The 27,956-nt window shown below is 35.9% G+C and overlaps 3 protein-coding genes and 2 long non-coding RNA genes across 9 annotated transcripts; 4 read left to right on the top strand and 1 right to left on the bottom strand.

Annotated features, from left to right (window-relative positions):
• The first annotated feature begins 7,827 nt into the window (after positions 1–7,827).
• On the top strand, positions 7,828–9,326 carry LOC132293722 (uncharacterized). 3 transcript variants are annotated; one of them, XR_009477907.1, is made up of 4 exons: positions 7,828–8,004; positions 8,146–8,217; positions 8,357–8,549; positions 8,943–9,326. It is a non-coding gene; the product is annotated as an uncharacterized LOC132293722 (long non-coding RNA). The 3 variants fall into 3 exon arrangements; XR_009477905.1 differs by having other exon boundaries at positions 7,828–8,046; XR_009477906.1 differs by having other exon boundaries at positions 7,831–8,046; positions 8,357–8,501.
• Positions 9,327–11,675: 2,349 nt separating this feature from the next.
• Positions 11,676–15,340, bottom strand: LOC132293721 (myb-related protein 2-like). Of its 3 annotated transcripts, none has more exons than XM_059791312.1 (7): positions 15,147–15,340; positions 14,847–15,057; positions 14,679–14,755; positions 14,236–14,290; positions 14,063–14,135; positions 13,887–13,956; positions 11,676–12,635 (listed from the first exon to the last, which is right to left on the bottom strand). In XM_059791312.1, exons 2-7 carry the CDS (start codon positions 15,055–15,057, stop codon positions 11,886–11,888), a joined length of 1,236 nt encoding a protein of 411 aa, XP_059647295.1. In that variant the 5' UTR covers positions 15,147–15,340; the 3' UTR covers positions 11,676–11,885. The 3 variants fall into 3 exon arrangements, with proteins under 3 accessions (XP_059647295.1, XP_059647297.1, XP_059647296.1); XM_059791314.1 differs by having other exon boundaries at positions 11,676–12,629; XM_059791313.1 differs by having other exon boundaries at positions 14,847–15,340.
• A 34-nt stretch (positions 15,341–15,374) lies between these two features.
• On the top strand, positions 15,375–19,093 carry LOC132293720 (uncharacterized). The gene is made up of 3 exons (XR_009477904.1): positions 15,375–16,357; positions 18,248–18,493; positions 18,738–19,093. It is a non-coding gene; the product is annotated as an uncharacterized LOC132293720 (long non-coding RNA).
• A 2,316-nt stretch (positions 19,094–21,409) lies between these two features.
• Positions 21,410–22,129, top strand: LOC132295663 (F-box/kelch-repeat protein At3g06240-like). Its single transcript, XM_059793966.1, has one exon. It carries the CDS (start codon positions 21,410–21,412, stop codon positions 22,127–22,129), a length of 720 nt encoding a protein of 239 aa, XP_059649949.1.
• A 2,104-nt stretch (positions 22,130–24,233) lies between these two features.
• Positions 24,234–25,445, top strand: LOC132295662 (F-box/kelch-repeat protein At3g23880-like). The gene has a single exon (XM_059793965.1). It carries the CDS (start codon positions 24,234–24,236, stop codon positions 25,443–25,445), a length of 1,212 nt encoding a protein of 403 aa, XP_059649948.1.
• Positions 25,446–27,956: the final 2,511 nt, after the last annotated feature.

The following is a 27,956-nucleotide window of genomic DNA, read 5'->3' as shown; positions in this document are numbered from 1 at the left end:
GTTTTCATTCTGTTCGATGGAACGACCGATCCGATTGATCATGTATATCACATTCAGTTGAAAATGGCACTGAACACAGATAATGATCCTTTGATGTGCAAATGTTTTCCTACAAGCTTTGCTGGACCGGTGCTCAACTGGTTTAAGAACCTGCCGAAAGGCTCAATGGACAACTTCTGTAACTTGTGTGATCGATTCATAAGCTAATACTATAAGAATAAGCGCCCGGCAAAAGATATCTCTAGCTTGTTCACCATGAAACAACATGACGATGAGCGTCTCCAAGCTTTTCTTACCAGGTTTAACCTAACCAAGAGCGTGGTGATAGAGTGTCATCCTTCCACAGCAGTTCAGGCGTTCAAGTTAGCTATGACCCGAGGGACACCGTTCCATACCAGTCTGGTGGTGAACACGCCAAAGACAATGGACGAGCTGAATGAGAGAGCTGATGGTTTCATACGCCTGGAAGAGGAAGAAGCAGCTAATGCTAAGAAGACATCTATCATCTCCACGTAAGAGAAGTCCAAAGCGAAGATACGGCATAAGCAAATTCCTACGCAGAGTCAAACCTCCTGGAGGGTAGAGAAGAGACCTAGGGAGGATGACTTGATTACTCCATTCAAAGTTACACTGGTAAGGCTACACCAAGAGAACAAAGATAAGTTTCGCTCTCCCTTGCCAATTAGACAACCTCTTGAGCAAAGGGATCAATCCAAACATTGTGCTTTTCATAGTGATTTTGGTCATCAGACTAATGAATACAGGAACTTAAGGAGACAAGTGGAGATGCTGATCACTAGGGGAGAGTTTGCAAGGTATGTTCAAGGACCAGCCCAAGAGCAGAATCGACTAATTGAGCAAGTCAAAAGAAATCAAAAGCCGAATCACCATAACACTCAGCCCCTTCGGATTATAAATGCCATTCATGGTCGACCTGAACGAGCCGAAGAGTCCGAAGAATTGACCCGAACGTGTCTTCGACAAGCACAAATGAAGAGACGAATAGGCAGTGTCAACACTCTGTACCAACCAAGCTCAACAACGCCTATAAGGTTTGATAAGACAAACCTGATGCGAGTTCAAATTCCTCATGAAGACCCATTGGTTGTCAGTTTGACAGTGGCTGAGTGTTTAGTACGAAGAGTGCTAATTAATCCAGGGAGTAGTGCAAATATCATGCCAAGGGTCACCTTTGATCGCCTATAAATCAATCCAAATGAGTTGAAGTCTACTGGAAACCCACTGTTGGGGTTTGATGGCAAATGGGTAGAATCAATCGGCACAGTGGAGTTGATGGTCCGTGCAGAAAGGAACCTTGTCGAAAGTTTCGTGGTGGTGGAAATCCATCCCTCCTACAAATCTGCTAATGGGGAAGGGGTGGATCTATAGGGTACAAGGAGTCCCATCGACCCTATATCAGGTGATGAGATGCATAAGTCTAGACGGGAGTAAGGTGGTAGATATCCGTGGAGATCAGGTCGCAATAAAGGAGTGTTACTTGGTGACTCTAAAAGCTGCAGGGAAGGGAAAAGCTCCTGCCCGATCTGTTGCTGAGTAATAGCAATTACAAAAGCCTCCCCTTAGCATGAACGGAGAGGAAGAGCTTCCGGTGCTGACCAAGGAACCACTGGTTGAAGTTCAAATTGATCATTTAAGCCCAGATCGGACCACGAAGGTAGGTTCCGGGCTTGCTGAGGAAGAAAAACGTCAATTGGTTGATTTCCTCTCCCAGAACGCCGATGTATTCGCTTAGAGCCATCTCGACATGCCAGCGATCGACCCATCAGTCTCTTGCCATTCTCTTAATGTAGATCCGAATGTCAAGCCAGTGAGGCAGAAGTAGAGAAGGTTTGCCCCGGAGCACAACCAGATCATTACAGATGAAGTTAATCGATTGCTGGAGGTTGGGTTCATCAGAGAAGTACAGTACCTGGACTGGTTCTCGAATGTGGTTGTAGTACAAAAGAATAATGAAAAATAAAGAGTTTGCATTGACTTCACTAATCTGAATAAAGCCTGCCTGAATGATAGTTTTCCACTTCCAAAGATTGATCAAATGGTGGATGCAACAACTAGGTATGAGTGACTGACCTTTCTGGATGCATATTCAGGCTACAACTAAATCCCGATGGACCCAGGCGATGAGGAAAATACCTCTTTTGTCACCGAACGAGGGATCTATTGTTACAAGGTTATGCCGTTCGAACTGAAGAATGCCAGAGCCACGTATCAGAGGTTGGTTAGCAAGATTTTTAAGGATCAAATGGGCAGGACAGTAGAGGCCTACATCGACGATATGGTGGTCAAAAGCAGACAGAAGGACCATCAGTTAAAGCATTTACAGGAGGTGTTAGGCGTGCTAATAAATTATGGAATGAGGCTGAATCCAACTAAATGCTCGTTCGGCGTGGGATCCGGGTAATTCCTTGGACATGTGGTCAACAAGAGAGGAATTGAGGTTAGTCCAGCCCAAGCGGAAACTTTGCTAAAAAATTTTGAACCAAGTACTTTCAAAGAGATCCAAGCTCTCACCAGACGCATAGCGGCACTGAGTCGATTCATTTCTAAGTTATCCGACCGATGCAAACCATTCTTCGGATACAATTAGGGGTCATGGAAAACAGTCCTGGGGGGATGAGCAAAGGCAAGCACTGATCAAGCTGAAAGAATATATGCGGAACCTGTAATACCCCTAATTTTAAAAAATGACAGTTCTGGAATTTAATTATTGTATTTTAATTGCGTTTTATTAAGTTAATTGTTTTAATTGCCTGTTTATTTGTTTTTATTTGTTTAATTGCTTATTTTATTGTATTAATTGTTTTTGTTTTAATTGGTAAATTAAAATGTATTTTATTATGTTTTATTCACTGAATTGTATTGTTGAGTTTTTATTATTTACGTGCCTATGTGGGTCTGCATTTAAATGTTATTTGTGGTTGTTTTATTAGGGTTTATTTTTACACGCCGACAATAGTTAGGGAGTGGATTTTAGGGATGGTTTTATATTAGAATTAGGATTGTGGTGTGAAGCCTGTATATATACATATTATACGTTGGTTTAGAGTTACAAATAAAACCCTAGTCACCATAGTCACGTCTGTGAAGCAGAGAGATATACAGAGAGCAGCAGAGTGTGAGATCTTTGAAGGTTTAATAGAGAGGTTCAAGGAGAAAGGAACGGGGGTTCCTTCTGGATTGAACTAAGAGCGCCAGAGGTGTAGAACTGTAGTCGAAAACGTTGACGGAGAACTCAGAGACAGTGGTTTACAGTTTCAAAATCTGAAATTGCAGGCAAGTCTTGTTTTTACTCTTTCCCTTTTATCCGTGTTCTGTGCATGCTTATGTAGACTCCAGGGCTTTAATGGATGCTAAAACAGGTTTTTATGCATGCTTTAACTATATGTAATTTTGTTGAATTAAACTGGATTACAAGTTCTCACCGTTCTGTTAACGGATGTACGCTTTGTTGAGTTTAAACTTATCTTAATTGTTGTCATTGATGCTTTTTTACTTACTATAGGACATTGATTGAACATTAGATCATGTATTACAAGTTTTACAGAGACTTGGGTAAACTGGAATTGTTTTGTTAAGTAAAACTGTTTTGGAAACTCTTAAACCGTTTAATTGCAAACTTCTACATAAATTGTTAAACCTTGTTTAATAAAGTTTGTTGATGTCTTTAAAATGAATTAGGACACTGAGTGAACATTAGAACAAGTGTTTAAAAAATTTCAGAAGGCTTGGGAATCACCGGAAGCAAGGAAGACGAAGCAGGGACGGACGACGGCTCTTAAGGGTGAGAGAGCCGGCTCCCAAAAGGAGGGAGCCGCCTCCCACAAAGCAAGAGCCGGCTCCCAAGACCTTAGAGCCAGCTCCCAAGGGTGGGGAGCCGGCTCCCATATTTTGGAGAAGGCTCTAAATTTTTCTGAGCCTTCTCTTCCTCTGAAACGCACTATTATGTATTTTTAGGGTCTGTTTGGTCGGTGCAGGATATTTCTACTTGGTTTAAACTATTTTAAATCATGTGTATGAATGTTGTAAACCTGTAAAACCAATAGGGAAACATCAATTCATAATTTGATTAAGGAATGGAGTAAGGTGAACTTGAGGAAAAACCTGTAGGTTGTGCACTGTTATGGTTAATGAATTTATTACTGTAAATTGGAGATTGTTTTTATTTATGATTTAAAGTTATAAATCATATTTAGATGGAGTTATAAGTATAGTGATTTACCTAAAATTATCTATGCTTGGTTTGGATTAAAAATTGATATATGTTTGCTATTTAACTACATCAATTTATGGACAAGTTGGAGAATGTAAATGCTTAGATTATTTTAGCAGTTTACATTATTGGAATGCTATTTAGGCCCTTTAATGAATGCCTAATATTGATATATATATATATATATATATATATGTATTAATTTGTATTGATGCATAGTTTGGAGTATGGTTGATGAATTGCTTAATATTATTTAATCAATTATACTATGTGGAGGTTTGTATGCACCGGTATGGGACGGTGGCATACTAGGGACGGTTTAGTTCAGAACACTAAGACCTAACTATGCTAGGGATGGATTAGTTAAAATACTAAGTCCTACTTGTGTTGGAATAAGTTGGATTAACTATAAAAGTTAAGTCCTACTTATATGTATGTATATACATCGGTGTGGGATGTTGGCATATTGGGGACGGCTTAGTTCAAAACACTAAGACCTACCTATATTGGGGATGGATTAGTTCAAACACTAAGTTCTACCTATTTTAAAATAAGATGTATTAACTACAAAATGTTAAGTCTTACTTATAACTATGTGTCGGGTCAATAAACCTTTTGAATGACACACCTTGAACGGACTTTATATATTTATGTTATGGTGCCATGGTATGAGCTTGAGTCTCAGAACCATGGTTAGGGTGCATATATTGCCTAGGATGGATAATTGGACGGTGGTTTCTGTTCCCTGGTAGGTCCAGATACACATGACTACAGTATGTGCGATTTGCATGGTATCTCTACTCAGGTTGAGACGTACCGCTTGGACTAGTGAGCATCCTATAGTGTGTAATTATATATGTATGGACTACTCTAGATATTGTTAAGCTATCTAGGATGTATCTACGTATCGGGTTTCTGATTGGATCGTAGTAGAATAGGACTTGCATGTGGGCATGACCCACTCCTTTATTTTTCAGGTATTCGTCAGTTCCAGGGCTAAAGCTTGGATGTGCAGAGCAGATACAGACACTCACTCTTCCGATAATGTAGGATTTTATTTTATGTTCTAGATTGAGGTTTAATCTTCGGTTGTTTAGTTCAGTTTGGATTCTAAGGGGTCCACTAGATGGATTTCCGAGTTGTACAGAGATTGAAAGTTTGGAATATTATTGTTATTTTAATTTTTAAACTATAAGGATTTTATTTTAGATTTCTTTTCAGCTATATTATTTATTTCTTTTCAAATTCTGTTTTGTATTCCGTGTTCATTTACATATTAATTGTTTGGTATCCCTCGGATCTGTGTTCGGACTTGATCACCCGTGGCTCTAGAATCGAGGGGTATCACAGTTGGTATCAGAGCACTCCAGGTTCAAGTGTCTCTAGGATTCTATCGTTTAAGACTTCCGCGTATTGTTTTCTCTATTGTTTAGAGCTTAAGTTTAGGATTTGTCGTATTCCTTTAGGGTTCGTTTAGAAGTTACTGATGTCAAGTTATTCTGTAATTGCAGAATGGTTGGCACTAGGAAGAGGACGAGGGCCGCGATGAAAGCAAAGAAGGGCCCAAGGCCGAGGAAGATTACTCCGGTAATTCCCCTACGAAGGCCGATCAAGAAGGCGGAATTGGAGACCAGGGAGTTGTTTCCAACAGGGGTTGCTTCGGAGTATAGGTCAAGGAAAGTTTATTGTGTGCGGGATTGGCCACCATATAGTGGACCTAACACAACTTCAGTGGTGCTCGAAGCTGAGCCAAGCGGAGAGGAAGACCCTGAAGAAGATCAGGATGGAGGAGATACCGGAGCATCCAAGATGGAGAGCACCAGAGTTCAAGGATGAATGCTCTTTTAAGAGTACTATGATTTTAACTACTAGTAGGAGTAGGAGTATTGTTTTTAAATAATAGTACTGTTTACACTAGTTTTGATTTAAAGAATATATGACGGTTATTCTTTTGGAGGTTTATGGATTTAAAGGAGTTATAATAAAGTAAACTAGTGGTTTTGGTTACCTCTATTGGTTTTATGATAGTATTTGTTGTGATAGGTACACATATGGTTTTACTAGACTATATTGGGTTATGTATGTTGCGATCATAGAGGCATATCACAGTGGAGTGATTGGTTTTGACAGGCACACAGATATTTGCTTGTAAATACATTGTATTGATACGAGACGATTATCAACAAGTTTATAAAGAGCTTATATGGTAAGTTTGATTTCAAATGAAAAATGCTCAAGATAGAATGATGCTCTAAATATGAGAGGATTTCAGAATTTTTTTGCATACCTTATGTGTTTAACTCTATGTTGTTTTCAGCATTTTTGGTTTTGATAGTTAGTGGACACAAGTATGTTAATAGATCTACAGTGTTTCTACACCTGTAGGCGATGTTGCCATTTTACTTGGGAGTGATGTGCCTGTGACACTAGATATTGGTAGACTCAGATTTATAGCCAATCTAGTGGTCCTGGACATGCACATATTTGATGTGATACTTGGGATGGATTGGTTATCTCTACCGCTCAAGTTGATTGTTTTGGATAGGTCTTTTGTGTTCACCATACCTGGCCAGGATATTTTACATCGTTGCTATGCTACATTCTGACAGGGTCATTAGCGTTTGTTTGTTCCATATGTGGAGGAAACGGAGGAGGGGACTACTGTAACATTGGATAATATACCAATTGTACAGGATTTCCCGGATATATTTCAGGAGATTCCAGGGTTGCCACCTGGTCAGGAGTTAGACCTTGTGATAGACTTAGCTCTAGGTACTACGCCTATTGCTAAAGCACCATACATGATGGCACTAGTAGAGATGCGAGAGCTGAGGGATGAAATTCAGCAATTACTCAGCTAGGGTTGTATTCGCAGAAGTACATCGCCATGGGGAGCACCGGTTTTGTTTGTAAAGAAGAAGGATGGTTCTCTTCGCCTGTGTATAGATTACAAGGATTTGAATAAGATTACTATACGTAACAGGTATCCTCTACCCAGGATTAATGATCTTTTTGATCAGTTGAAGGGAGTTACGTACTTCTCTAAGATTGATCTGTGATGGATCCAGCCAAAGTTTCAGCAGTAGTTGAGTGGGGATAGCTTACTTCACCTACCGAAATTCAGAGTTTCTCGGATTGGCGGATATTATCATAGGTTCATCAAGGGGTTCTCGAATATAGTGGGACCACTTACGCATCTGACTAAAAAGGGTGTACGGTCCGAGTAGGATGAACACTGCCAACAAGCTTTTGAGGAGCTAAAGTATTTCAGTATGGTTGCCCAGTAATTACGAAAATAATTTTTGATTATTAGAAAATTGAAAATATAATATATTTATTATTATTTTTTTTAATATTTGGTTCAGTTTTCAGAGACACTTTTATTATTTGTTTTTTTGAGCTTTCTAATTATTTGTTTTCTGAACTTTCTTATAATTATTCTTAGAGTCACAAACCAAGAGTAAATGTGGTAGTGATTTATGTAGGATGAAGTTACTCATTTATTTTCTAATTTGTATATATATATATATATATATATATATATATATATATATATATATATTTGTTTGATTCAATTTTCAGACACTTTTATTGTTTTCTGAAATTATCCCGAGTCTTCTGATAATTATTTTTAGAGTACAAACCAAGAGTAAATTTGGTATTGATTAGGACGAAGTTAGTCATTTATTTTTTATGCTTATCGCAAGTTCGAAACCAATGGCGATCACGAGATTTTCTTCTTACTCGTCCAGATGGTGTAGTTGCCATTGATTGTAAGTTGAATGCGCGTATATATATATATATATATTCGGAAGGTAAATAATAGCCGTAGTTGATTATTGTTCTTATTCTTCTTCCTTTTTGTGTTTTTTATTTTGTTCTTTAATGTTATTATTATTATTATTATCTTGCAGTGATTAGATGGTCGGCTAAATTTGAAAAGGTTGCATATTACGATGAAGTCGTTCCTTTTTGTGATTGAAAAGGTTGAAGATCATGGTTTTCTTTTATTTTTGAAAACGAAATTGATGAATCACAAGATAGTCTTGAGTTCCTTTTTGGTTTTCCTTTTTTTATTTTCCCTTTCCCCTCAATGTTTTTCATTGTTAATTTATTTTTTTACAGCCTTTAATCAATAAAGGTACCAGAGGTGCATAATGGGTTAGGGTTAGCCTGTCCCAAAGAATGCCTTTTGTATGGGCTGTCGGGTATTCCAATGCTGTGGGTGTTACCTCTTCTTCATCAGTTACGGGTTTTGAAGCGAAACGAGGTGCCTAAACTCTACTATTGAACCATATTATTTGGACATTTTGCCTAGGTACCAAGTTATTTTTGTTTTTATTTATTAAACATTACCATCACTCAGGAAGTTATGATTATAAATGGATCATAAATGTCTAGATTGAGTCTGGTGATTTCACATTTTTTGTTTTTTTTTGTCTCAATTTATTTCGTTTTCTTAAGTTGTTTGGGACTTTGGTTTTAGATTGTGGTCTTACTTAAAAAAAGATTGATTGCTGGTTCCTCAATCCTCATTGATTAGTGATTTTTGTTAAGTAGTTATTTGAGTGCTATATAGTGCACTTAATTTTGGTGAAAACTAGTGAAGTAGAAATTGTGCCTATTTATTCCATGGAAAGCATATATCTCTTTCTCTCTCTCTCTATATATATTATAATGATGAAATTCAATTTGTTCTAATTACTTACAGACGCAGGCTATGAGGGTAGCCTTGTGGGCTCGAAAGAAGTTAAAGAATGTTTGTTTGCACCACCCATGTAAGGGTAGCACACAGTTGGATGAGTGGCAGTTTGAGAATTAACTCGTGTCTTCTGCTAACTGATGACTTGATTGTGGAATAATATGGAGACTGAGGCTATGGCCTTAAATAGTGCAGAATGGACACATAGGATTCATGTGGCCGACCCCAAGTAGTTGGGAAAAAGGTTTGGTGGTTGTTTTTGTTGTATTAGTTCTATTGTTATGTTTTAGAATACTGCAGAGGAATATTGGGCTGTATTCCCTTACATGATTTCTATGTAAAAGAATGTTTCTGGAGTTTATTAATTGTATAAAAAAATTTGTTTCTCCTTTAGCAATGAGATAAGATCCTGAATGAATATTCTAGCGCTTTTGAGGGGATTTTGGACAAATTAAATCAATATCATCAACTTACTAAGACCTTTTGATTCTTAAGAAACAGTGTGAGGAGTTTAGTTGCAAGTAATTTATACTTAATTATTATCTTTAGACAATTCAAAGGCAGTTTTTGACAAATGATAGTAGTATTTCTTCATTTAACTTAAGCGTACTGTGTACCCATGATTTCTTTGAGCTTCCATTAGATCATCATCATCATTATCTTCTTTGGTTTCTGTAGGAAGAGGCAGCTCGACTTTGATCAATTTAATAGGTCAACAGGGTTTTTTTGTTTTTTTGTCGTCGTGGTACTAGCAAAAGGGGTCAGCAAGATCTTTTGGTGGTTTTAGAGGCCTGAGTAATGTCTTTATGTTTTTAATGGCGCAGAAGTTGTGATTGATCGTACACAGTAACACAGAGCGGGTACACTGTGTGGGGAAGGGAGTCAAACTGTTGATAAGTACTATAACATTATAGAATATGCATGGGCTAACCACAATAATCAGGAAATTTTTCCTCAGAGCTGGTACTTCTTCCCAAAAGAATGTCAGTGCCCTTATTGTTCCATCATATGTCTCCAATATGATTTAGACACTTTCCAAGGAGTACAATGCTTTAGTCCAACAAGCACGGAGAAAATCTACCGATGGTGTAGCTAGCTTTGCCAATCCAGGTAATGTTGTGTGTCTTCCTCTAATATGTGCTATTGGGCATTCACCGAGAAGCATCGGTTCATACGGTATTTCAGTTTCTTTTCATGTTGATTGCCATTCTTGTAATATTGTGGGTAGTTCTTCTGGTAATAATACGTCATCTGTTAATTTATCATTTGCATATCATAATCCTATGTTTCGAATCTCCTATCTGTTAGAAAATTGATTAAAACTCCTAATTGCTATGTAACATTATATTTCCCTCATGTCTTTTAAATCCTCAAAATGGGAATATGAATGATGGAGGTCATGAAAAGGATGACTCATGTACCTTGGGGCTGAATCCAACTCTAGTGGTGTTTCGTTACTAGTACTAGTAAGTGTATCTCCTTGACAGTGGCATCGTATACTCAGTCATCCTTGCTGAATCATTGAAGGATTCGGTTTTGACATTACAATCAAATTCTGGCATAGATTGTGAAGTTTTTCAGTTGAACAAGCAGCATAAGGTGTTGTTTCCTCTTTGGGTGAATGATTTTTGTCAGTGATGCTAGATTCAAAATACCATTGATTTATCATCATCAACTTACTACCTCAATCACAAATAAGTGTCCTTTTTTGGGGACTTTAACTTCGTAAGGGAATGCATTTGATGCATGTCCCTCTTTAAAATTTCAAAAGTAACCCTCCAAAATTTAAAGCTTTACATTGATAATTTGGGGAAGTTTTCAAAATCTAAGGATAATGTTGGAGAGTTTTAATTTTTCCAACACTTATTTTAGGACATATTGAAAAGGAATTCATGACGTTTATTTTATAACAAATAAGATATGATTGTCTTTTACTTGTGGATGGATGGCGTTCTTTTAATGTGGCATACTTGCTATCTATGTTTGATACTTGATTTTTCCCTTTTTTTTGTTGTTGTTATATACAAGAATATGAGTCTTTATCGGTTATCTTATTTATTTTCTAATAAATAGAATGAGAAGAGACCAAGAATTACGTGATGGAACTGTGAATATGGATACAAGTAAAAATTACTTATGTACTAGTATCTCATGGATGCAAGTAAAAGTTTGGGTTGAGGTTTATGTTTCTACTATAAAACAAGTCCTTGGGACTAAATTACATCACTTTATTTTTCATTTCTTGGGCTGTTTTGATTTGAGAATTTTGGATTTCAGAGGAAGCCCGCATATCTTTATATTTTATAAATTTGTTTCGGTTTTAATATCTTATAAGCATTTTAAAATTTTCAACTGTCGGCCTCATTTTATATTTTATCACAAAGAGTTTAGAGACAAAATAGTTTTATGTTGACCTTACTTGTAAAAAAATTTCTGATTTGAGCTGGACAAAGTGCCTATACACAAATTTGCAATTTTCTGGAAGTAATTCAGAATATTTTAGCGGGCAAGAATTTAAAGACTGCTTATTTTTCTTATGTTGCTTCCTTGCCTGAATATTTCTTTTTCAAAAGCAGTGCTTATTTTCTTATGTTGCTTGGTTGCCAGAAACTTTCCTGTTTTAACCTAGATTTCCATTTTAACAATTGTTATTGTGATCTTTTACATTATGCTAATGCAAAGTAAATATCCATGCATAATTTTTTATCTTGTAATCCTTAAATATTTAAACAAAATACCAGATAGTAAAATGACATTTTACTGGATCAATTTATATTACAAAGATTAAAATGCATGACCTGCTTCAACAGTTCAACTTATTAGCGTACTGACCTAGATGAGAGAGAAGCAGGTTCATGTGCTGACATACTAACTTCCTTCTCTGATGTAAAATCAAAATTGGAGTACCAGTTGTGTATGACTAGTCTCATATTTTAGTCACATTTGACACTCTCAGCTCCAGCTGGAACCATTCAAGTCAAATGGCTTGCATCTTAAGACGGCATCAACTTCATCATGGGCATTTAGGTCCAAACTTGTTTCAAAGTAATGCAGTTTATATCCTTGTGGTAGTTTCTCATTTGTAACTGAATCCGCTACGTTTGTGGTTTCGTCATGGAAGTTCAAATCGATATGCTTTTCTATAAATCTTCCCTCTGAATGGTTGCTGCTATTCCTTTTTGCTCCCTGAAGTCCAGTGCTCATTGACAACTTGTTGGGGCTTAATTTTGCAGGAAATAGTATTTCTGTATCCTCGGCCATGGAAGAAAGATATTTTTTGTGCTCTTTCATCTCTGTACACCGTCTGAGTTCAGTCTCCTGTAGCCTGGTCTCATTGCCAATCTCCTTTGGCTCCAAGGGTGCAGTACCATTTAAAGCTTTCAACCCCATCCCACTATTGTGCATCTCTTGGTCCCTTTGAGAACCTTCACAGGAGGTCAAGCAGCTGTCCATTGAACAATCAGTGGGCTGGTTTGTTTGTGTTTGCTGTGGGTGCAAAGCCGGAAGTTCTTTCTGCCCTGAAAATGCAGAATTAAGGCACTGGGTGGACACTTGGGGAACCAGTTCAGATAACTGAACCTTGGCGGTCTCCAATCCTGCCATACCCAAGTTTTGTCTTCCAAGGGTTTCCTCAGCTTTCTCCAGCACTGCCTGCAGGTACTTTCCTTGAGCCTCTATACGAAGTTGCAAGTGCCGCTGTACCTGTTTCAGTTCAGAATTAGAAATTTGTTCAAGGAGGAACCAAGAAAATTCTTTGCCAAATTCGGTAGGAGAGCAGACAGGATCAAGAGAACAATGCGTCTTCTAATGGTTAGATTTACAGTATTACATTCATGAAACAGTATGAAATTTCAACACAATCGGAAGAAATGGGCAAGGTTTATCTCTGAAGGTAGTAAGTTGGTCATCAGTTTCTAGAGAGGTAACAACATATTTGATTTGAATAACAGATTTTTTTACATTTTGTGACACTTTAAAATGATGAAATTCTATAAATGTCATAGTTATTGATGGTTCTTTGGGATGAGCATTGTTTCTGGATATACTTTATACTTATTTGCACTGAATGCAAGTACCTATGGAACTTAAAAGCTGGATGCCATGGACATCAACTCATTAAGTCATTTTTTTTTTTTTTTTGATAAGTAACATCAACTCGTTATGTCATTGCTGAAAAGATTGTTAAAATTTTAACAAAACCCCTTATACATGCCCCAAAACCTACCACGGTCATCCTTTCTCTCTCTCTCTCTTTAAACTTCACAAATATGTCAGGCTTCTTGGATATGGGTTGACCACAAATTTTCTAAGATTGTTTTTAATTACCATCTTGGTCTACAAAAAAATCCAAGATTAATCATGTAAAACTCGATAGGTTCCAATATCTATTTTTCTTTCTAAATTAATTTTTTTATAAGAGTACATGGCTCTTTAGAATTATTTTAATTTAAATTGCTTTTAATATGTTAGCTTGATAATAATTGAAACCGAGGTATTGCCAAACAAATTATTGAAATGGAAGTATGAGCGATTTTCAATGAAAATGTCTATTAAAGTAAAGTTCTTTTGTTTATTATGGTAGTTTGATTTATTTATTTATTATTTATTATTATATATATATCTTATTATTATTGTTCGAGTCCTCCCCCTCTCAAATCATTTTCTGGCTCCGCCACTGTATGTATTCCTACTTTCCCATGATTAAAATTAACGTAGTTGTAAACTGGGGAGCCAGGAATTTATCAGTTCTTTTTTCTTTCCTTCTTTTTCTTTTAAAAAATTTTCATTTTCCTCTTTAGGGAATAGAACTTCATTTAGCATGTAGAAACAGAACAGATATACTGAAAGTACAATGACATCTTGTATGCATGAATGATTGCTGATATTTTTGTCAATAGTGTAAAGACCGTCTAATGGTTTTATATACATGGGAGATCTTTCAGTTTTTTATACCTCAAGCTGCTCATGTAGCCTTCTCTGCACTTCAATTTGCATCTGTATTGCTTCGTTCATATATAAGCTTCTGAATATAAGATGCCGTAGTTAGAGTAAAATATCATTTGGAATGTCATCTATCAAATATAAGTAAATGGATGAATGAACATAAAGAAAAGGTTTTCGCTGCTTACTTATTTGGCTGAGGTCCAATGCTGGGATTACTCATATGGATTCCATTTGCCTCGGATATCCTGTCTCCTCCTGCTGCAAACGTTTCTAAACTTGGTAAGTATTTTTTTATTGTCTAATGCTAGTAATTGATGAATTATTTGAAAATTTCTGTTCTGGTGATTCTTGAATTTACCAAATTTGTCGATCCCACTAGCTTGTCCATGGAGATTCTTACTGAGCCTGTATTTCTGCCAGCCAAAAGGTGGAGTTACTGTGAGACTCATGTTATGACAACCACCCCCCTCCCCCCAGCTCCCCCGTCCCCCACAACAAAACACACACACACACATCCCCAGACACACAAAAAGGGTCTCTGTAGTATATTGTTGGAGGTTTTCTCTTCTAATGCATTGTGTTTTGGGCCTCTAGTCAGGTTCCTACTGGTCACATCATACGTAATGGATGTCTTGATTGAAAGACATGGAACAACATACTTTCTTAGGCAATTGTTTTTTGTTTGAAATGGTGGACCTGCTTATTATTGCCTTGAACTGGTAACTGTTGAACTGGAAATACATACCGGAGAAAACCCTGATTCTGAAGAAATTTTAGCATTGGGTGGTCTGAAATGTTTACCTGGAGATGGCTCTTTAAGTGATATAAAGTAAGTCCTGGAATACCCATAAGTTTCAAAACAGTTTTTGGAGTAGCCTCTGCAGCAAAAGAAGACATGTTTCAATAAACTGAACACTGGAAAAATCTTCGTTGGTGCCTTTTGACCTTAAGAGTGCTGTATAAACTTACTGTCTGCTCCTCCGAGCTGATTGACTGCTTCTATAAACCGCTCATGGAGGTCCGGGGTCCATTTCAGTCTAGGTTTGGCATCGGTTGAAAGGACAAGTCCTGAATCTCCTGCGCCATTCCCACCTTGCAGGAACAAATGCCTTTGTGGAGTGATCGGCATTCTTGAGAAATGATGGGTGTTCTGTCCTTGATGATTCTGATGATGATACATCTGTGGTCAGAATAAAAAAATTATGATTAGCTTCATATTAGCAGCACAAATGGTCGTATGATCCAATTCGTGAATATTTGTGTTTTTACCTGACGAGTTCCAACTTCTGTTGATCCAATGTGCCTACCCCTGAAATGTGGAATTTGATTCTTCCGTGCAATTCTGAGCCTTGTTACTTCCTGCAAGAAGTCTGCCTGCCACTGCTATTATCTATCTCCTGTATTTTTTGACCAGTTCTCACAAAGCAAAGGTGTTCCTAGTGATGTCTTTATAAAGCAAATGGGGGGGGGGGGGGGGGGGGGGGGGGGGGGGGGGTGGTAGTTTATGGTTGGGGTCCAAGCAAGGGATAGAATCTTGGACAGAACCAACAGAATGCCCAATCCACTCCAATCCTCACAGCAACTCAAAAAGATATCTCGCTCTTCAATTTTGAGCATCTGTGGGCCCTGTTCTGCAACTATACTTTCCACTTTCAGACAACACTTGCCATTTGAATTCCTCTGCACTATAACTTCCGAAACATTTCACACCTTACAATAGGTACCAGAATTGATCCACCAGATATTTTTCTCTGCAAATTCATATTCGTCGTCTAGCAAGGTAGGCACCGTATTCTCAGTTCTAAGAGAAATTTCCTTAGGCAAATCCACTATCTTTGTGGTCTTTGAAACCTTCAGTCACCTTTCCTTCCTAGAGAATGATTCTTAGAACTCCCATAACTTTATTACTTAGCTTAAACTCGAGTTACTTTTAACTTGCTAGTATGGCTATTAAATTAATGATATTACATATGGGACTTAGTTTCTGGTTATCTGTGTTAAAGGGTGCAGGTGGAGACATAATAAAAATGTAACTGGTTAAATTTGGAGAATGTAGAAGAAGATTCTGTTGACTTGAGCATCTAGAAACTTGGAATTTGACACAAGCTGAAGGAAAAAATGGTTGAGAGATGCTCCTCCTTGGGATTGTTTGAAGGACGGGAATGGAATATGGAACACATTCTATTTTGTCTCCTTTATTAAGTTTGGTACTTATTCATCCTACAGTTCAAAAAAAAAAAAAAAAAAGTAAGAGGGGCCCAAAATTTTTCATTCTTCAATTGAAAAAAAAAAAAAGGAATATGACAGCATGCCCCACATCAACGAATCTGAAGCTGCTGGGACCCATTGAAAGCTAAAAAAGAAAAGGATTGTACTTGCTTTGTTACTTGCATTTCATGGAAGATATGACAAATTATGGCCTGAAGAGGACCACTCTCCTGTCCTTGAATTGAGCCTTGGTTGGCTTTGCAGATTTTCTGGTATGAATCTACAGACTCTCTTTGTTGTTTGTGATTACCTTTCCCATTTTTGTAATAAAGATTGTTGGGTATGCATGATGTACAATATACGTCACTTTATGACCATAAGAAAAATATAATTGTGGTATATTTTTCTCTGCAATTTAGCTTTAATGTGCACATTATAGTACATTAAAGTTACAAATTCATTCTATTGCTATATGCATATTTTAACAACTCCTCTATTGTTTTCACTCCTTGTGTGCATGTACACATTCAATGGATCCTTATGTACATGGCTTACAAACTTGCTAATTGTGGGGCATCACATAAAGTACATATTGTTTTAAGCCTCTTGCGAAAAGCCATACCAGGAGATTGAATATTGTTTAAACTATTAGATTGGACTTCTATAAAGAATTCTGATTTGTTTATTCAAATTTCATTCTAAAGCTACGTGTGTGTGTGTGTGTGTGTGTGAAGGTAGTGCATACTTGAGCTGTTTATCGGTAGTTTGCAATATGATTAAATAATACTATTTATTTTATTTGTCTACGCTACACAGCGAATAGAATTAACATGATCAACAGCTAATGCGGTATAAATTCGTATGTAAAGCAATAGAAGATCGTATCTGCCAACTCGCCATTCATCCAACACGATTGGGAAAACAAAACTAGTGAATATATGAGGATAATACTGATTTACAGATGCCCATTAAAGGGTGCTTGTTAGTGTCTAAAACAAGCATTTCAAGATAACATCAAAATTATAAGACCACCTTTTATTTGTAAAGTAAGTTTAATTCTTCTCCTCTAAGCAACATTTACACAGTATTTCAAGTTGAACTTTTTACGAAGATCAATTGATTCTGATATGTCAGCATATTTTATGCAGTTCGGTAGAATCTATAGAAGCCTTTAGATAAAGTTCTAAAGCAAAATTCTTTAATAGTTTGCTGGCATGTGGATAAGAATATTGCATGAGGGACATGATTTTGTGCCCTACAAGTTACAACATTAAATGGCTTCTGGTATATGAGACCTCCCATATATTCTGATCCCATTTTGGATCACATTAACAATGATCAATATGACTGCATTGAAATTGGATTGTATTGGGTTCTGCAAAGAAATGTATTTTAGTTATATACTTAAAATAGATTTATGTACATTTTTATGACTCCTAGTTTTGTATGACCAGGTTGCATGAAAGTTTATTCCATAATTGTCTGCATATAGTTTCTAGCCCGTTTTGGTAAATCACGGTAGCTTGTAATTCTAATGCCCATCTTGTCTAAAGTGTTGAGGTGCCAATCAGAATCAGCTGTCTGAACCCTGTCTTGTGATGTATGGAATTGCAATCTTGATTTTTTTAGTTGCCTTTTTAGGACCCAGACCTTATAATAAGAAGGGGTATAAGATTTTTAATCTCTGTACGATCACATGGCAACATTAATTGCGCATCGATATAATCTGACGATGATCCATTTTATGATAGTTGCTTGTACTATATCTATCTTGTCATTTACCTTTTTCTTTAACAAAACATGAAGTTCTTGATTGGTCAGTTGAGAAACCATTTGATGTTTTATTGTAGTTATACCAAATCATAAATAGAATAAGCCTATTACTGGTACTTTCAAATTCATGTCTCTGAAAGACAAGATAGTGATCTTTCAAATAATGGTACAAGTAAAGTACTTACCTTTCCCTGATGTTGCCATAAAGCCCTAACAGTTATTCGCACCGTGTTCGCTGCGTGTGGGCGAGGGATGCTTTAGCTTTCAACATTTGATATCTAGCTGCTGTTACTTTTGAGTATAATCTTATCCACTTCACTTAAGGAGAGATATTGTTGTACTTATATTTCCTTTTGAGGCTCTTATGTTTATATGATTTTACTGTTCAGGACAAGCTGAAGCTCATACAAAAGTAACCATTTCATTTGAGAATCGTTTTTATGGATTAGTCAATCATCAAGGATAAAACACATAAGATGCTTATTGGCGGCGATCTGTTACTGGTGCTGGCATTGGCTGAAACAAAAGAAATGACCACGGAATGCAATTCCTTGTGGAAAAAAGTTGGGGGAGAAAAAGTTGGAAAGATGCTGTGGAATGGAATGTGAGAATCTTAACTCAAACTAAAGCCAATGGTTTGTATTCTCAAGTCAAGAATTTTTGTTATTCTTTCCACTCAAAGCCACACAAAATGGGTTCCCACCCATCTTTTAAACTTCAGCTGTATATGATTAGATGCTCTTGAAGTTTCAGTATTCATGATTAGTGTCACTTTGTCATAAGTATTTACCTTTTTCAGAAATAGATTAGGGCATGTTCTGATATTTTGCATACTTAAAGAGTCTTTGTGGCACTCACTGATCTTGTTGCATTGAACAGCTTGCGCGTCACTGGCGTTGTGGTCCATCAGTATCCCGGTCCCTTTTCACCGCTGAGAAGTTCAAAGGATCGGTTAATCCAAACTTGATGGGGGTGCGGGCGCATGAGTTAGGCCTGGACTTGAAAATGCTGTATATGCAAGAGAAGGATGTACATCTAAAGCCAAATGATAATCTATTCAGAATTGCAATTACTTTTAGAATCTCTTTGGGGCTTCTGTTGTGCCTGATCAATGAACCTTTCACCCACAGAGGGAATCCATCTTCCTACTTTAAGGAGCACCTAGCAATTTTACATTTTTAGAGAAACACAGAATACAATGAAACCATTTTCTGTATCCATCTATTCTTTTTAAAGTTTTGCTATGGACAGTCACAATTGCAATTGTGCAATTTCATTCATTGAGATTATTTCGGATATTACCTAGTTACGTAGTTGGTAGAGCGTTCAGCTCCCCAAGCGGGTGTGCCTGTATTCAAGTCTCCTCTCGCCTAGTTTACCTGGATATAAATAATAATAAAAATAAATAAATAAATAAATAAAGAATTTAACTCCATTGACAACCGATAGAGTGTATGCCAATTTAAAAGGTTTAATTTGAACAATTTAATAATATTTTAAGACCATATCTAACTAGTTCCTTGAATCACTTGCTGTTATCCCATCTGGAAGAGATTAGAAACTGCTTTTTGAGTCTCAACCGTAACAAATCTCCTTGATGGCTATACTGCCTTTTTTTTTGGGGAAAAAAAAAAAAACTTGGCCTATTTTTGAAAATGATGCTGCAAATGCTGTTAGAGAGGTTTTTTTTGTGAATGGTCAAATCTTCTTATTTGCCCTTAGTTCCCAATCGTTCATCAATGAATGACTTCAAACCTATCTCTTGTTGCAATACTATATATAAAGTCATCTTTAAGTTTCTTGCCCTAACCCCAACTTGTTCTTCCATCTATCATTGATACGTATCACACTGCTTTTATAATTGTCCTCTGTTCACCTAATTTTTATTAACATTTTGGAAATTAAAGTAAGTGAAAATGAAGAAGATTTATTTTAATGCTAAGATAATTTTTTCATGTAGAGAAGTGGCTAATAACCTCGAAATACTATGCTGGCTTCTAGCAATTGAAGTTTTACTTGGAACATTGAGTGAGGACTGAAGAGTAAATAATAGTCTTTCCATTTTTAACTGAGTAATGTTATAATATTCGAATTAATTTTTTTGGTGACTTTAGTAAAAAGTCCAACAAATATTTTATACAGTGGAGTAGTCAAAATAAGATAGAGTCTCATCAATAGAATGTGTGGCTTAATGGTATTTCTTTACCTTTCAAAATAAAAAATCAAAGGTTCAAGTTCTTATAAAGACAAGTAGGTATGTTTCTTTCAAAGTAAATCATAATTGAAAAATATATATATTATAGTGCATCAATTTACCATCATACTTCTAGATGAGTATAATTCAAGTTGGATCTAATAACCACAATATATTTACCTAAGTTTAAATTTGAACAGAAAAAATAAAAAGAATTGTTCTACCCAATCCAAGTATCGAGTTGGACTCACATTAGCGGCAGGTTGTTGAGAGATAGATATATATAAATAGGCAAGAGTAGTTGATGCAGAATTGGGCCGGTATAGTTTTGACAAAATGGGCCGACACACAATTTTTAATAACATAATTCAATAAAAATTAATTTTTATTGAATTTTTGAAGATCATTTAGTGTCAATTTATGATATTCATGAAATTTAAGTCCTTATAAAAAAACAGGCTTATTCAAAGATGGCTTCTAAAAGAGATTATTTACTGGTTGCTTGATAAACTGCACTTTAAGAAATAACTGGAAATAAAAGGGAATTAATATAGGCAAAATTATTAATAACCTACGTCAAAGTTTGAGTGAGATGCTTAGACGTAATTAATCCAAGGCCTCTACATAGTGTTTGGATGGGAAAGTGTGGTTAATAGTAATCCAAGTTCTAAATTGGAAAAAATATAAAGAAAAAGTGAAAAAAAGAAAGAAAAGGATATACTCCTATTACAAACGTATAAGGAGCATGTGAGATAGATATGCTAAGTTATATAATTACAAGAAACCTCACAAAGATTATATAGAAACTCAACTCCACGAAGGCCAGGAGTTGAGAATTAAGCGTCTAGGGTTTGTGATTATTATAAGTTTGTGTGTATTGATTTGATATCAAGATATAGCTAGGGTTTCTGATTAATGACAAGGAGTATGAGAAGAGCATAGTCCAAGTATCTCCGGAAGAGACCTTGATTCAGATACTGGTTAGACTGTCGGTAAAATCACTACTCCGATTCAAGTCCGTATGTAAATCATGGCATTCTCTAATCATCGACCCTACTTTCATTCAAGCACATCTCAAAACTTCAAGCAAAAACACTAGTTATATCATCATCATCGGACACCGTGATTCTTGGCCGCATCCCAAATACACGATGATGAATCTTTTCACAAGTATTATGTACCCCAGCTTCCCTCACGCATCGTAAAACAATCTTTTGTGACGGGTTCCTGTAATGGCCTCGTACTCTTAGTTAATGACAGTAGTAGAACATGGTTATGGAACCCAGCACTTGGAAAACTAAAGACCCTCCCCATACCACTAGTTTCTTACTCTGATTTCAAGTTTTGTAGGACCTATATGGCGTTTGGGTTCCTCCCCCAAGTTAATGACTACAAGGTAGTGAGGATTTTGTGCGAGGGGTTAGAACCCAGAACAACTGAAGTGTACAGTACAAGCACCGACTCTTGGAGAAGAATTGGTGTTGCCCTGCCTTCATGTCATTTGATTGGTTGTAGATCCGCCGTCGTCAATGGAGCTGCATATTGGGTTGCACTGAAGGAAACTGATGATGAGGGTTGGCGTTATTTACTTGTGCGTTTCGAAATGGGTGATGAAGCTTTTGAAGAGGTAAGCCTGCCGGCTGCGATTGCTGCCGGAGGTAGATGCCCGAAAAATATTTCAGTTTTGGAGGAATCACTGTATCTTTTCATACGTTGTGATGGGAACTACTGTTATGACGTATGGACAACGGAGTATGGTAAAATGGGTTGTTGGACAAAACGATATGTTGCTAATTATTTCAACAACCCATTTGTGGGTTTTCAATGCATGAGAAAGAGTGGTGAACAGCTACTATTTAACCCCGGGAGCCATGACAATCTGGAATCTTATAATTTTGAGACCCAAACAACTAAGGATCTAGGATTCCATGGATATAATTTATTATCGTCATGTTCTTGTGTGGAGAGTTTGATTCAACTTGATGGTGCACAGAGTATTTTTCCACTTGATAATGGAAACGCATCTTATGCAGCTATTTACGAGGAACGAAGTAACCAAGAAAGGGTAGGAAGCTAGAGAGTTGAGATAAATTGTTTACTCATTTTTGTCATTTATTAGAGTTGCGCTCTTTTATCTTACTCCTCGTTTCGAACGATGATGATATTTTCGTCACTGCTAGGCTGGCCAGCATTCGTTTGAAATTTTGTTAGTTCATGTTTGCAATATAATGTGTCAAATTTATGTTGATCCTAAAATCGGTTGGCTAATCCGATTTAGAAATTTATGTCTGCAGTCGTAACAAAATCAGCAATATATATATATATATATATATGATCTTGTTGAATAATCATATGCAGATAATATATTTTCTGTCAGGGCTGCAGCAAAGTGCGAAAGCACCTATGCTACAGTAAATCTTATCGAATGAAAAGTTTATGACATGTAGTCACAGTAGTCCAAAACATGAATTATATTAAGAGAAAATAACTAATCTAACTTAAAAATTTTACTTAAATTTTTGAGATGTAGTTTAAAATTTTACTTAAGTTCATGATCGATCACATGTAGTTTAAAATTTTGCTTAAATTTATTTCATTTCCAAACTGTCAGGTTTCAAGCATGGCTTAATTTTTTATTTTATTTTATTATATATATATATTTATTGGGTTATATGTTTGTAATGGTAGAAGGTCACTTAATTGACAAGTGATGGTAGGTGGTTGAACCACAGAAGTATGAAACTACTGATCAACGACGTGTGAAATAAATTAAATTCATTAAGGATATTACACTTAAAAGAAAACCATAAAATTCGACCTGTTCCCATTATAACAATACAACTTAAAATAAATTCTTATTTGAAAGTTACTTACATAAGTTACATTAAACATTAATTATTTAATTTATTTCAAGTTGGATCTAATAACCACAATATATTTATCTAAGTTTAAATTTGAACCGAAAAAAAAAAAATAGAAGTGTCCTACCCAATCCAAGTATCGAGTTGGACTCACATTAGTGCCAGGTTGTTGAGAGAAAGATATATAAATAGGCAAGAGTAGTTGATGCAGAATTGGGCCGGTATAGTTTTGACAAAATGGGCCGACACACAATTTTTAATAACATAATTCAATAGAAATTAATTTTTATTAAATTTTTGAAGATCATTGTACAATTTATGATATTCATGAAATTTAAGTCCCTATCGTTATAAATAAAAAAGGCTTATTCAAAGATGGTTTCTAAAAGAGATTATTTACTGGTTGCTTGCTAAACTGCACTTTAACACGATAAAAAGAAATAACTGGAAATAAAAGGGAATTAATTAATATAGGCAAAATTATTAATAACCTACATCAAAGTTTGAGTGAGATGCTTAGACGTAATTAATCCCAGGCGTCTACATAGTGTTTGGATGGGAAAGTGTAGTTAATAGTAATCCAAGTTCTAAATTGGAAAAAATATAAAGAAAAAGTGAAAAAGAAAGAAAGAACAGTATATACTCCGATTATAAACATACAAGGAACATGTGAGATAGATATGGTAAGTTATATAATTACAAGTAACCTCACAAAGATTATATAGAAACTCAACTCCACGAAGGCTAGGAGTTGAGAATTAAGCGTCTAGGGTTTGTGATCATTATAAGTTTGTGTGTATTGATTTGATAAAAGCCGGCATAACCAAGAAAGTTACGGATTTGTCGGACAGAATTTGGAGGAGGAAGGTTGGAGATCAATTTGACTTTTGCCTTGTGGACCTTAATTTTCCTTTTAGAAATATCGTGCCCCAAGGCAATGTCTTCTTAGACCATGAAATAACTCTTTTCCTAACTTAGAATCAGATTTGTCTCCTTTCATCTTTGAAGCACAAGGGATAAATTATGGAGACATGAGTTAAAGGAAGATCTAAAGACGGAAAAATCATCCATGAATCTATGAATACTTCCAAAAACTTTTCCACCATATCTAAAAATATGGACATCATGCACCTTTGGAAAGTTGTCGGTGCATTGCATAGCCCAAAGGGCATACGTCTGTAGGCAAATGTTCCAAAGGGACATGTGAATGTGGTCTTCTCTTAATCTTGAGGATCAATTGTCACTGGTTCTATCCAGAATAACCATCAAGGAAACCGTAAACCGTATTAGCTTTGGCCGGTAAGCCTTTCTAGAAGGAGTATGAGAAGAGCGGAGGCAAAGTATCTCCCGGAAGAGATCTTGATTCAGATCCTGGTTAGACTGCCGGTAAAATCACTACTCCGATTCAAGTCAGTACGCAAATCATGGCATTCTCTAATCATTGACCCTACTTTCATTCAAGTACATCTTAAAACCTCAAGCAAAAACACTAGTTATATCATCATCATCAGATACAGTGATTCTCGGCCGCATCCCAAATACTCAATACATTATGACGATGAATCTTTTCGCAAGTATTATGCACCCCAGCTTCCCTCAAGCATCGTAAAACAATCTTTAGTTGTGAAGGGGTCCTGTAATGGCCTGGTATGCTTAGTTAATAAAAGCAGAACATGGTTATGGAACCCAGCACTCGGAAAACTAAAGACCCTCCCAATACCACAAATTTCTTACTCGGATTCGGATATGTGTACGAACTATGTGGCGTTTGGGTTCCTCCCCCAAGTTAATGACTACAAGGTAGTAAGGATTTTGTGCGAGTGGTTTGAACCCAGAAAAGCTGAAGTGTACAGTACAAGCACCGACTCTTGGAGAAGAATTGATGTTGCCCCGCCTTCATGTTATTTCATTGGTGGTAGATCCGCCGTCCTCAATGGAGCTGCATATTGGGTTGCGAAGAAGGAAACTGATGATGAGTGGTGTTATTTACTTGTGCGTTTCGAAATGGGTGATGGAGTTTTTGAAGAGGTAAGGCTGCCAGATGCGATTGCTGCTGGACGTAGATGCCCGGAAAATATTGCAGTTTTGGAGGAATCGCTCTATCTTTTTATACCTTCTTGTGGGAATGGGGGTTGGAAGAATTGGAACTGTTACGACGTATGGACAATGGAGTATGGTAAAATGGGTTGTTGGACAAAACAATATGTTGCTAATTTCAACAACCCACTGATGTGTTTTAATTGCATGGGGAAGAGCGGTGAACAGCTACAATTTAACCCCGGGGGCCATCTGGAGTCTTATAATTTTGAGACCCAAACAACTAAGGATCTAGGAATCCATGGATATTTATTATTGTTATATTCTTGTGTGGAGAGTTTGATTCAACTTGATGGTGCACAGAGTATTTTTCCACTTGAGAATGGAAATCCATCTTGTGAATTAGCTAGCAGAAGAAAAAGAAAAAAGAAAATAGTCAGCAGATGCAGCTATTTACAAGGTAACCAAGAAAGGGTAGGATTCGTGGGAAGCTAGAGAGTTGAGATTAATTGTTTACTCATTTTGTCATTTCTTGGAGTTGTGTATGCTGCTCTTTTTTCTAACTCCTCGTTTCGAACGATGATGATATTCACCACTGCTAGGGTGGCCAGCATTAATTTGAAATTTTGTTAGTTCATGTCTGCAATATAATGTGTTATATTTATGTTGATTCTAAAATCGACTAGTTAATTCGATTCAAAAATTTATGTGTGTAGGCCTGCGAAAATCAACAATGTGGTTTGAATGGGTGTAGTCAATCCTACTCTCTTTGATAAAATTGACTATCAGTGATTGGAGATTGAAGAAGAAAGAAAACATAAAAGGACTTTAATAATGAATGAATTGTAATGATCGGAACAATAGACTAAGAAAGAAAAGAGGGAGAGATATAGAAAAGACTGAGAGAATAGAACGATTACGAAGATCCATCATTTGCCACGTCACTGCCACATAATTTTGGTGTCAACAATTTATTGCTTCTCCATGTAGATATATATGATCTTGTTGAATAATCATATGCAGATAATATATTCATCTATCACACTCTGATGGTTAGCTCTTATTTTTTCATATGTCTTGGAGTGGAACCTTCGGTGTATATATTTTTCTCTCTATATATTCAAGAAAAAAAAAGAACAAGAACAGAGGACTTTAGAAACACATGAAAAGGAAGTAGTTTATTTAAACACAAAGAGAATGGTGGAAAATTTCTTAATGGAAGGGAAACGCAATGCTTCTTGATTTATTATAGCCTAAAAATCAACCTGAATTCATTTAGGCAATGCAAAAATGCTCTAAACTGTTACCTTCTGAACCTTCTGATATATTGTGCTTTAAGAAACATCAACAATGGGTTATGGACCATAGCTTGGAAGTCTTGAATTAGGGTGGCCAGCATTAATTTGAAATTTGGTTCGTTTATATCTGCAATACAATGTGTTAAATTTATACCTTCTCCAAGTAGATATATATATATATGATCTTATTAAATAACCATATATAGATAATATATTGTCTGTCTGGGCTGCAGCAAAGTGCGAGAGCAACTATGCTACAGTAAACCTCATTGAATGAAAAGTTCATGACATGTAGTCACAATGGTCCAAAACATCCCTTTATTATATTAAGAGAATTATATTAAGAGAAAATAACTAATCTAACTCAAAAAATAACTAATCTAACTCAAAAAATTTACTTAAATTTTTGATATGTAGTTTAAAATTCATGTAGGTTAAAATTTTACTTAAATTTATTTCATTTCCAATCTGTTAGGTTTCAAGCATGGCTTAATTTTTTATTTTATATATATATATATATATTTATTGGGTTATATGTTTGTAATGGTAGGAGGTCACTTAATTGACAAGTGATGGTAGGTCGTTGAACCCAGAAGTGTGAAACTACTTAGTGTTTGGCTGTTTTTTTTTTAGGGGCAGTGTCGGAGTCTTTCAACCCAAGGGGTTAAATAGCCAAACTATTCTTGGTACTGATTGAATATGAAATCAGTCCTTAGTAAAGGTTGTTCAATGCCTCAACAAAGATGACTTTCAGCACTATAAGTAAATGGATGAAGGGAGTAAAACAAATTATACGAACATTCATCTATTCTAATAGACTATAAAAGTAGAGGGGACTGAAGCCAAGTATCGACTTTTATTTTATAAATAAAATTCTCATACAGAGTACCATTTAAAGGCTAAATGAAATTACAGAGAAATAAAAACTGAAGTTGTTGAATGATCGTGTTTTTCCACAAGGCCTCCTCCTTCTTCTATTTATAGAGAAATGTAGCAGCAATTTCTTTTTAAAATTCAAACATCATTTGAATAAAAATTAACTTTGTCTTAACCTTATCCATCTTATCTTTATCCAAACTTTGTTTTGAACGTAACTTTAGACTCTATTTAAAAAAAAAATAAGAATCCTATTTTAATAACACGGTATAAATTTTTTCTTCCAATGAAACAACGTCCTAAAAAGATTTATTTTATATGGTGCAAACACTTAGCAAGCACGTGTGAAATAAATTAAATTCATTAACGATATTGCACTGAAAAGAAAACCATAAAATTCGACCTGTTCCATTATAAACAATACAACTTAAAATAAATTCTTCTTTGAAAGTTACTTACATAAGTTACATTAAACATTAATTATTTAATTTATTTTAAGCGATTACCAACTCAGCTAACAAATCGAACATGAACTTATTTTTGTCCATTTTGACTCTCATTCTTAAAATTTAATCCGGAAAGCGAACAACATAAAAGGAAAAGAAGAGAAAAAAAAAAAATGTAAAGATCCAACTGGGAAGTTGGGAACACTGCAGTATCACTTTCACAATTTTTCATCACCTGCAAATCGAGATTCCAATGACTTGTTTGGTTACTTATTTAAAAATTTGAAAATAAAAATAAGTTTGACCCAAAAATAATTTATATATATATATATATAGTAAAAATAATTTTCAAAAACATATTACGGAGTACAACCTAGTCTTTCATC

Source organism: Cornus florida, unplaced genomic scaffold (assembly GCF_030987335.1).
Source record: "Cornus florida cultivar Cherokee Brave unplaced genomic scaffold, ASM3098733v1 CherokeeBrave_3.0.0_Hap2_Chr02, whole genome shotgun sequence".
NCBI classification, from domain to species: domain Eukaryota; kingdom Viridiplantae; phylum Streptophyta; class Magnoliopsida; order Cornales; family Cornaceae; genus Cornus; species Cornus florida.
This window is presented reverse-complemented; position numbering and strand designations above follow the sequence as displayed.